Source organism: Tyto alba, unplaced genomic scaffold (assembly GCF_018691265.1).
Source record: "Tyto alba isolate M040663 unplaced genomic scaffold, T.alba_DEE_v4.0 Super-Scaffold_6, whole genome shotgun sequence".
Taxonomy (NCBI): domain Eukaryota; kingdom Metazoa; phylum Chordata; class Aves; order Strigiformes; family Tytonidae; genus Tyto; species Tyto alba.
Genome location: NW_024881327.1, coordinates 19,677,541 through 19,688,796, shown reverse-complemented (window position 1 = coordinate 19,688,796; position 11,256 = coordinate 19,677,541). Strand labels below are relative to the sequence as shown.

At 39.9% G+C, this 11,256-nt stretch overlaps 2 protein-coding genes and 1 pseudogene across 2 annotated transcripts in view; 2 read left to right on the top strand and 1 right to left on the bottom strand.

Moving 5' to 3' along the window:
• The first annotated feature begins 2,843 nt into the window (after positions 1–2,843).
• On the top strand, positions 2,844–3,497 carry LOC104364113 (claudin-22). The gene has a single exon (XM_009970683.1). It carries the CDS (start codon positions 2,844–2,846, stop codon positions 3,495–3,497), a length of 654 nt encoding a protein of 217 aa, XP_009968985.1.
• Positions 3,498–4,726: 1,229 nt separating this feature from the next.
• On the top strand, positions 4,727–5,373 carry LOC104364111 (annotated as a pseudogene).
• An 847-nt stretch (positions 5,374–6,220) lies between these two features.
• The window catches only part of WWC2 (WW and C2 domain containing 2), a 102,026-nt gene continuing 96,990 nt past the window's right edge, over positions 6,221–11,256 (bottom strand). Inside the window, exons 22-23 of the mRNA XM_042808040.1 lie at positions 10,884–11,011; positions 6,221–8,899 (exon numbers count right to left, since the gene is read on the bottom strand). Of these exons, the coding sequence (XP_042663974.1) occupies positions 8,833–8,899; positions 10,884–11,011 (195 nt within the window). The 3' untranslated portion in view covers positions 6,221–8,832. The remainder of the gene's footprint in view (positions 8,900–10,883; positions 11,012–11,256) is intronic.

The window sequence follows — 11,256 nt, the reverse complement described above, 5'->3', positions numbered from 1 at the left end:
AATCATCCTCACCTTCCTTTCCAGAAAGCACACTGGTCAGTGAAAGCTGTGTCTACTCTTCCTTTCCTTCCTGACAAGCACAGTCCTTGCTGCGGGGGCTGGCCTGGCGAGCAGGGGAGGGGGAAGGGGCAGAGGTGTCCTGGAGCTGCTCACATGTGCACAGGCCCCACGGCACTGCCTGGGGACGTCCCTGGCAGGCAGCTTCCCAGCCCCACGGCTTGGGGGCAGTGGCCATCTCCATTGAAACCCCTCGTGGTGCCCTTGTTTCAGGCTGTGCAGATGTCAGCAGATGTATTTTGTCATCGCAATGTAACAGTGCGCCCTGGGTTTATGTTTCAAATTACCCCGAGCAATAGGGCTGAAACTGATGGGAGTCCAATTCCAGCCCTTAGGCTCTGGGGTAACTCTGACATGTTAGTTCCATGCAGGCACAAGCCTACCAAAAGAATATTATTCTGGGAATGAGAGATTTTTAGATGTGAGAGAAAGAAATAACAGTGGGGAGGAAAAGTGGAAAGAAGGACAAGGGAGATAGGACTAAGGCAGTTACAAATCCAGAAGTTTGTGTATCTCAGTTCAGCTGGAAGACCTTTTGTTTATGGATTTGCTGAGATTTTCATAAGACCAGTAAGTTCCAAGTCAAGGCATTTCAGACCTTGTTACTAGCCTGACGACAAGGCAAGCCTTACCTGTATTTTTTTTTTTATTTTCCCCACTGGAAGAACAAGGATTCTTTTATAATCTTGCACAGGATAGTATAAAGAGGCTTTGCTTGCTCTAAGATAGTGTATGGCTAATAGTAAGTTGCAGAACTTAATTGGCAGATGTTACTGATGCAGCAGTCTGCTTCCAATTGCTAAAATTTAAAGGCTGGCATAATGCTCCAGCTGTGGTCAACGTTAGCAGAATGAATGGACTTCCATGCCTGATCTTGTGCTCTCACACTGTATCGACTATTGGAATTAAGAGCAGAGAAGAAAATGTTAAATGTTCACAGACCAGAGAAGTGCAACAGGCTTCCAGTAATAGTCAGGCAGTAACTGTGGTTTTAAAGTCAAATAAGCACGTAGCCCCTGAATGAGCAGAAGCACTCCTGAAGCGTAGTTGTTTTTATCTGAAAAATTATTCAAATGGAATTATGGAGTTTCTCATTGAATGTCGTGATGATTTCCAGAACTAGCATTCTTGCTCTAAAAAGAGAAAGGGGAGAGGAGTGACACTGCCAAATCTGAAAATACAGTCTGGAGTTTGAATGCGTGCAGGGTTGGTCTTTTTTCTTCTTTTGCCTAGTGGATGGCCAAAGTTAGAGCCTTGCTTGCTTCGGTTTGTTCCCAGTGTTGTCAGTAATATCCCTGGTGATTCCTGCTCTTCTGCATGGTAATTTTTTGACCAGGTGCAAGCTGCTGGACTGGGTTGGTACACAAGCAAAAGGGAAATAGATCATGTTTCCTTGTGTTGGTTCTTCACAGCCTGTGACAGGAAGAACACAAGGGTTACAAGTTAAGACTCAATACAGAAATGAGGAAGAAGAGATCTTCTCACAGTGAAATTTCTTAGTGAGACCCTTCAGGATTTTGGAAACCTTCAAAAGCAGTGTTATGTTCTTCCATCACCTGATAACCCATTTTGAGCAACTGAGAATTAAAATATGCAGAGGAGTACATAATCACACCTAGGAAATTAAGTCAAGAAAGACTGGAAAATATCTCTGGGTCATAGATGTCTGCATGTGTTCACACTGCTGGGCTCCCTCCCGTCCAGGCTGTGCTGTTACATCTTTGGAGGGGAATAGCAGACAGATGTTGTCCTTGCTGATCCTGTCGGCAAGCACAAGTGTAGCTGACATGAGAGCAGGGGAAAAAAAGCAGAGTTTCCTAATGGGGTAATGGCATAATGGTATCTTGCTTTGATCAGAAAGGTACTAGGCATTTCTGGCCCTGAGAGCATTGCGTGCCAAATGTTGTTAGACACTAAGTGTATACACTCTGTGCCATCTGGGACATGGGCTCTAGGAAAGGGGACACTGAGCTGGCGTAAGCTGCTACCGTGGTGTTGCTGAAGTCCTGGGGCAGGTAAAGTTTATGCTGGCTGATGATCTGCCTGGGTTCATTATGGTGGAGGGATGTCTAGGATTTCATTTTCTACGGTACTTTCACCATACCCGTCTCCTTTTCCCCTTAAGAGTCAGTCAAAACAAAGCCCGTTTTAAAAGAAATGAATGTAGAAAATGTGAAACATAAGGATCTTTTACAGAGTGTCTTTTACAGTGCTGGGGACATAAAACAGGGCAGTGGAAGATAAACCATTATGTATGTTGAGGAAGTCTAAGAATAAAGATTATAGGCAAACAGTCTACCTTTCTTTACAAGGCCTTGATTTACATCCCTGAAATCTCAAATTTAGCTATTACAATGAAGTCCTGTTGCACACAGAGCTGACTTTTTATCACCACTTAAAATCTAATTAATCCGTATTGAAGCACAAAGATTTCTGTTGTGTTTTAGGGTGAGGGGTCATAGAGCCCTCTTTGTTCATCCTCAGGCTTGTAATCATCAGGCATTGGGATATAATTTTACCAAGCAAATTGGAAGGTAACAGATCAAATCCTTATCGGAAAGCCTAACTCATGGTTTAGCAAAGTCCTTCGTCCTTTATGTGAAACTTTATATTTGTGAAGAACAAAAAAGTGTTTCAGAACCTACAAGGGGTTAATAGCAAGGGCTTATATTTGGGGCAGCAGAGAATTAAAGTCATCATAGCTTCCACCATCACTCAAGGTAGCAGTTGTTACAGAACTGCTGGGGAGACCTTCCTCCTCAAGCTTTTAGGACTCTGCTCTTATAATGGCCTTGGTCTATCGACCACTGACGCAATTAAGTGGCATACTCTTCTCTCTGTTGGGATGGGTCCTATCCTGTCTCACTACCTATTTACCCCAGTGGAAAAATCTTAATTTGGAACTGAATGAACTGGAGATCTGGACCATGGGACTCTGGCAAGCTTGTGTTGTCCAGGAAGAAGGGGGAATGCAGTGCAAGGACTTCGATTCTTTCCTAGCTTTGCCTCCAGAGCTCAGGTTTTCTAGGATTTTGATGTTTTTTTCCAATGGATTGGGGCTTTTGGGCCTCTTGCTCTCAGGATTTGGGTTGGACTGTTTGAAAATTGGTGAAAGACAACAGGAACAAAAGAAACGGCTGTTGCTGTTTGGAGGAATGCTCTTCTGGATATCGGGAATTACAGCTATTGTCCCAGTTTCTTGGGTTGCCCATTCCACAGTCCAGGAATTTTGGGATGAGAATATACCAGATATTGTTCCCAGGTGGGATTTTGGGGAAGCGTTATTTGTTGGCTGGCTTGCTGGATTTTGTCTTATATTAGGAGGATCCCTACTTAATTGCACAATCTGTTCAACTGAAGTCCATCCATCTTCGGTCCATTACGCAGTAGCAGAACAGCAAGATCAGTGTCAACACTTGGAAACTGAAACTAGGCCTTAAAATTGAAGGTTTTAAGTAGTACAGCAAGACTGCCCTATCTTTTTCAAACACTAGTGCAAGCCAGAAGCTTGTTCTAGTAGCAATTCAAAGGACTCTTTGTTACCCGATTTCCTAAACTTTTATCTGTTTTCTCCATAACTGGTATTGGAAGGTGGTGTGTTTTCTCACCTGCAGAACTGTTTAAAACTTTGCTTCACTGCAGAATGCTGACATTTTCATAGCTTGCACAGAAAAGGTGCTTTTGCTTTCTCAACTGCACTGTAAAATCCTGAAAATGAATATGCATGTTCCTTTACAGCTTGGCTTTTAACCAAAATATGCTTCCTTTTCATATGCAACCAATTAAATGAGCCTCAAAGCTTGACTCCCTGTTGCAATTTTCCACTTGCCTAATGCAGTGGCGAACAGACTTGAGTTTTCACATCCTATAGTCTAAATACATGCGTTGCATCAAATTGTTTTTCTGTGTACTTGGAAATTGTTAAGAACACTGTAGGTTTCTGAAATTCTAGAAAGCTTTGCAGATGTCTTTTTGTGCATGGGGTGTTATGGGGGGGGGGCTTCATATCGAAGAGGTTGTGTTTTCCCAGTCTAGCACATTAAGCTGCCCAGACAAGTTATTCTAAGCATTTCTGGCACCTACATACTTTATGCACCAAAAATAGAGTGAGAAATGCTGCTTTAAAAATACTTACCTGTAACGGAAGAAGGTTGTGTATTGAGGCATTCTATATCCAGTCAAAGGCTCCTTAAGCTCCATTCACTTACAGCAACATCGTGCTCTGAATGTGTAACCTTTGACTTCAAACAAATTATCTTTAACTGGCCACAAAGCAGTCAGCTTCATTGGTTCTAAGTAGAAATGTATCAGCCTGGTGTTAAAACGTAGTTCAAAAACAAACTGTGAGGTGCAAAAACTATCAGAACTGTTAAAGCTTTAGCAGATTCATTGAAAGCAAAATACATGTTTTTCTTAAAAAAACCAAAACTAATGAAAGTAGAGCCCAGCTGTGGCCACACCCTTCAGCTAGCAGTTTACCACACTACCTCCCTATCCCCCAAACACTGCCCATGGAACCAGGCAACATAGAGCAGGAGGGGGGGAGGAGGATTTCATGCTTTATAAAACATGGTTTTAACTTTTGCTTACGTTCAGTATGACAAAGAATTGAGCAGAACAGTGTCAGCAAAACTGAGCAGTTTAGCGCTTCTGTGACTGACGGCTAAAAATGAGCTTGGTCCACAGACACAGGCTCCAGGTAGTTGGATTTCTGTTGTCTGTACCAGGATGGATTTTAGCTGGTACATGTACCTATTTACCAGGCTGGAAAATTCTCAGCTTCGACTTAAGTGTACGGGAGCCTTGGACCGTGGAACTCTGGCAAACCAGTGTAGTCCAAGATGTAGGATGAACAGTGTGTAAAGATTTTGATGCTTTGTCTCTAGAATTCAAGATTTCCAGGATTTTAGTATCTACATCAAATGGACTAGGACTCCTGAGCCTTGTGATCTTTAGTCTTCGTTTAAACTGCCTGAAGATGGAGGATACAGAGCAGAAGCTAAAGAAACAGCTCTTACTATTTGGAGTACTCCTGTGGATGGCTGGAGTTCTGGCCATAGTCTCTGCTTCTTGGGTTGCCCGTACTATAATCCAGGAATTTGGGGATGAAGACATCTCAGAGATTGTGCCCAGATGGAAAATAGGGGATGTACCATTCAGTGGTTGGTTTGGTGGATTTTTTTCATAATCCTAGGGGGATGTCTACTCCTCTCCACAATCTGCTTATCACCTGACCATCACTTACCAGAGCAGTATGCAATGGCAGATATGGAAGACACCCATGAACATCTGGAAAGTGGAAGTAGAAGACTTTAAAAATGGTAGATATCAGGTTTTCAGATTTCTTACTCTTGCGTTACAGTAAGAAGGGTCTGCTGAACAGACAGGTTACTGTTTACAAGATCAGGGGGAGGGATTATTTCTTATTAAGTAGTTCCTTTAGTCACTAGTTACCTCCGGTTTTAATTACATTAATCGATGAACTGTGGAGACCTGTCACCAGTATATTTCTCTGCAATCTGCTTAATTGCAGTTTCTGATTCTGTAGGGCTGAGTATAAAATTTTTAACCTCTGGGTGTGCACGGAGACTTGACCCTGTTTTAAATGGCCGAACTCCTAGTGGGGCTGCTTTAAACAATGTCTTTTTTACAAAGATAAGATTAGTTTAAGTCCTGAAACAGTTTGTAGTGCCAGTTCAACATGTGTTACAAAACCCTAATACAGTACAACCTTGAATGAAGTTCTATGGACCTGTATCACTTAGAGTAAACCAAATGTTCTCAGACATCATGTCACATAATTAATACAAGATTTTCCACTGTGAGGGAGAGGGAGAATATCCCTGACTGCATCCCTGCATGCATGCTCGCCCTAAAGAAAGTCAGTATTTCTGAATTAGATGTTGTCCAGGGGAGAGTGGACAGTGGTCAGTGCTATGGCAGTTTTTACTTAGTTCTTTACATGCATTAACTTAAATTAGTTCTTTACATCAAGTGAAGAAGTTTCTGTATAACTTAAGACTTGTCAGTGATGTGAACTTTCTACAAATTGCACTGATTTTACATTGACAAAGCTGTAGCAGCCATCTGTTTCTGCAAAGAGCATACAAAGACACAGAACAGCAATAAAAGAAATAAATAAAACACTGGTCTGGAAAAGAGCTTTGTTAAAAAATGTATTCTCCAATCACTGAAACACATGGAAAGTGCAGAGACAAGTTAATCTATGTGATGTGCTTGCATACTCTTACAGACAAAATTAGAACAGAAACACATTCAGAATATAACCTGATTAAATATTTAGTTCAGTCCTGAGCTTTTGATATTTAATACAGTATAAACATAGCAATAGTAAAAAAAATCTTAATTATTTGATTTGTGTTCTATTACAATTTCTGCTAAACTTTGCTCATTTGGCTAAATATTCGTGTACCAGTAATATTTAGATTTTGATATATGCAACTGCTGTGACATTGGTACCTGGAAATAGAACTAATTACATTCGTTATACCCTGCTGTGCAGGGCAAATTCCACTTCAGGAGTAACACTTACAACTCTAAACTGATGGGAGTTTATTTGTATGTATTATTTTAGCTTATTTATTGTTTCAAGTGTGAATAATCTGAATTAGTAAAAAACCCCCAGAACTCCAAACCCAGAATTGTTAAAAGCTGCCTATAACTATGTTCAACTTTACCAATTTGTAAAACGAGGAGCTTAAACATATTCAAGTCTCTCATTTTTAAGTAAGTTTTTCAAGCTAAAGCCAGCAATACTTACATTTTGACCTCACCTCACACTTACAGATCAGAAGATAGTACTTTTTTTGAAAATTACTCAACATGTGAGGAGAAACAGCTAATCTGGTAAGAACTGAGAGAGACCTAAATATTTTTCACAATAGCATCCTTGATGTAATATTTTTACGGCCAGAACTGAACTATATTAAACAGAACATAAATAAGACTGTAAATAAATAAAAGAAAAAAATCATAAAGTACACCTCTAAACATCATTCTACAAACAACTTATATAATCAAATTAATTTGAAACTGTCAACCTTCATTTCACCTCTACATTAAATAATTCCAGATTTTTTTTTTTTTTAAATTGACCTTTCAAACATGAATGTTCTCTCAAATCCAAGAAACAAAAAACAAACGGGGCATTCATAAAGGATGTTCAATCAGTCATCTTGCCCAAAATAGCATGTTTGGCTATACATTTAAGTGAACTGATGTATGTGTGCATAAGAAAACCCTTGGGTGTTACACAGACCTCTCAGCACAGAATTGTCACTTTGAATTTAAGACAGCTGCTACCATATTGTGGTTGTATTTGCTTCCATTTTCTCACCAAGTAATTATAGCCTTTTTGAAAGATGAAGTCCATGCATAGGTGGCTTGTTGCTGGGGAAGAAAACTTTAGCCAGTGAATTAAACACATCTGAGTGCAACATATTAAGTAGAAAATGAAATACTTCTGTTAGCTGCAATGTCCACCTACTTAGACAGTACCCACAGAAGATAAGACGCCAACTGCTTTACCAAGACAGGGCTGCTTAAACACCTACATCTAATGTTCTGGGCTTCTAACAGAATGCATCCAAGTGGATGCTTCTTCCTAGCAGGCTGCTTCATGTAAGGCAAATTTGAAACACGTCATTCACATCTAAACCTGTGCACCCTCAACTACCTACAAGGTCAATTGTGTATTTTTTAAAAATGTTATTTATTGTACCGAAATATGTGAAGACTTCTAGTCAGGAGCTTTTCTTTTTCAGAAAGGGCTTACCTTATCAACAAGACTTCTGATATCTGAGTTAGTATGTGACAAATTTTTTTCCTGGTACAAAGACTTTAATGAGACATCTTAATATCTGTAAACCTAACAAATACTTTTATGTATTCCTAGTTGGCAGTCAGACAGCCTCTAGGTCAAAAGGTTAACGTAGAGAAACTGTCATTTTTAAGTGTACAGGGGAAATAACTACTCCAATTTCAATGCTGGTATTATGAATTAAATTCAGCTTCCAGTTCAGAAAGCAGCTGCCCCTTTTGGTTGTCACATAAGTTTTTAGGGTTACTTGTCTGCTTTGCCTTTCTCACTCTCCTGCAGATGCAAGAAACCGTTTAGTGCAGGTTACAAGTACTGTACATTCACAAAACTAAACTCCAAACTCTGTCTCTTCCTACAAAGTATTAAAACACAAAACCAGAAGAAATTTGTTTTCAGAAAAAAAATTCCAATGTGGGTGATGAATCTAATTAGCAGCTGTTGTGAGGCAGCCTTGATGTTGTGGAAAGGAGCTTTTGCTTGTGATTAACTTTAAACTATAAAAGTCACACTCTTGTACAAAAATATTGCATGGCAAAACAGCCATCTTCACAGTCTGCTCACATGAAAATAGTGAAAAGATAAACAATCTTCTGTTGAACATAATATTTCTCAACACAGTGCAGTTCAACAGGATACATGCTTAGTACTGCCTTTGTTCCTTTGTTCCATCTTTACAAAATAAAAACACACATGCAATACATACAAACTGTACAAAATCAGCATCAGTATACCAAAATTAATCTACTTTGGTTTTCTGGATGTTGGGGCTTTTTTGCCATTTTTTTAAGCATACAATTCAATTCACTATATTTTACAAATAAACATATCAATAGTGAATGTAAAATAGAAGATCTTTAAAAGCAGGTCACTGGAACTACAAAGTTCATCTGAAAAGAGATGAACAAGTGGAAAAACACTTCAATGAAAATGCATAATTATACATCATCAGCTGGAAGGGCTGGTATACTGATCTTTGCCCTTGTGAAGTATGCTATCTTCTCCCTGAAATTATAAAAGAAAACAAGTTATTATTTTACTATTTATGGAATGACTCCAATGTCATCTGCTATAGAGTTGCTAATGTTATGGCATAGTTCTTTAAAATGTAGGTTTGGAAAATATACAGTGAGGAAAATACGCAGAATTTATGTACAACAAATGTGGTGTTCTGACATAATTCCTTTCTTAGGCAGATTTAGGTAAAAAGCAGCTCCGATTTTGAAAAAGAAAAAAAAAAATCAATATTCATTAATAACTACAATGAGGAGACTGAAATATTGATCTAGTCACTGAATTTCCTATGATGATATTTCTGTGGGGGGACGAAAAGGAAAAATAAAACACTTTATCCTGACTTGGGAAAAGGGGAAAAAAAAAAAATAATTGGCTCTGGGCAAGACTCAGAGAAGAAGAATTGTCAACCCATTCTCTAGTTGCCTCCCCTGTGCTGTTACCATTTCTGTCTCCTATGAACTGGGAGTTAGTGAAGCGTAACAAGCTTGTCTGTCAGCAGCCTAGAAAGCAGATAAGTATTAGGGGCTTAAAAATTAAAGCTCAGAAGAGTCATTCTTGAGAGCTTCAAAAAGCCCTCTGTGTGATTAGGCTGTGAGGCCACAGCACTGTAACAAGTCCAACTACCAGGACTTGTACAATTCAGCCTTAGGAGGTGACTATTTGTCCAGTAGACTAAACCATGTTTTCCACTGGCAAAGCTCGAGTTCCCATCAAAGCCAGCAGCTCAGAGCAAAACCAACTATGTAAAATGGATTCCTTGGCTAGTTGTGTGGTGATTACAAGATAAAGGGAGAATGGAGTCTTACGATATCCTTCTTGCAGGGGAACGTTGTCTTGAGCACTACCACACGTTCCTGTAAATGTGGGCACCAGTCTGGTTGCGATGAATGTTAAATGACCAGCACTGACCAAAACACTCAACACTTGAACAGAAAGTGAAAGCTGGTTGAAGATGCTCTGAATTTCATACTGAAAAGAAATAGTTCAGCTGTGACACTTCTTTGCTGAGGAACCCCCTTCCTTTCTCTCTTGCTTTGATTCTGCATCACTTACAGTTGTGGTTTGTAGTATGTGCCTCGCAGGCCTATTTGCTTATGGATTTCTCAAACTGCTCACAATAGACTGGGTTAAAAAAGGAAAAAAAATCTTCATGCTAAGTAGGAGCTGACTTAATTTTAGTATCGAGGAATCCAAAAACCAAACTTTAAAAACATGTTAGTGACAAAACAGATTAAATTAGCTTGCAGTACTGTTTCTATGTGGAAGACTAAGCACTGTATTTTTCAATCAACATTTTAATGTTTGTTTTTATATAGAAGTGTGGCCTTCAGGCTGCTAGCCCACCACTTACTGTCCAGCCTTTTAGGAATTTAGACCAGTTAGAATTAAGGTTTGAAATAGTCAAGGATTCTTCCTTAGCATAAACCAGAATGAACACTTCCTAATTACTTCATGTAATTGATTGCTGTTCCCACAACCAAAAGGAGGAAGGAAACAAGGAAGAGGGATTCAAGATCTTTCTTGAATAATAAGCCTTGAGCAAGGCACAAGCAGTGGCTAATCACCTTCCTGGTGAGATGTATACTGTCCTCCTTCTTGAGGGGCCATTTGCTTCAGGCACCTGCCATCACCAGAAAAGATCCCATTACTTAAAGCCCACTGTCAGTCTGCTGTGGGTGAGGTGGGCCATGGCTGTGGTCCCACACGTGCCTGCCCACAGCAGATGCTACATGGAGGTCTGAAACTTTCCACTCAGCTGACGTACTGCTGCCTCTGCCACACGAGCCAGCTACCGAGGCCCGGTCCTTCGAAACTCCAACTTTGAGCTATTTCAGAAATGTATGATGCTGCTTGCAATTCAAAGGCATGTGGATTTTTGACTGGTATTACAGGGCGTGTCTGATTATATTTGGAAATAATTAATTTGACTTCACTATATTAAAAAGGGCATGAAAAGCAGAACAGGCCATACCTGAATGACTGCACCTGCAGTGGCACTTTCTGGCTCTGCTCCCGTAACCGGCACACGTCCTTAGATGCTTTCCTCATCAATTTCTCAGCGCTTAAGCCTTGTTTCTGTTCTTCTTTTGACTGTTCAGCCTGTAAATGGGAAAAATAATTATATTTTGCTAATACTGAACAGCTACTCATTTCAAAGGAATGGCAAAGTCTTCTGTGACATGCAGAACGCTTGGCAGTTTACAGTTGGACTCTATGATCTTAGAGGTCTTTTGCAACCTAAATGATTCCATGAAAATCTCTATACAAAAGGGCAGCAAGACAAGACTGACATCACAAACCTAAGCCATAGGCACGAAATAAGGTAACAGACCTTTTCCTAAAAA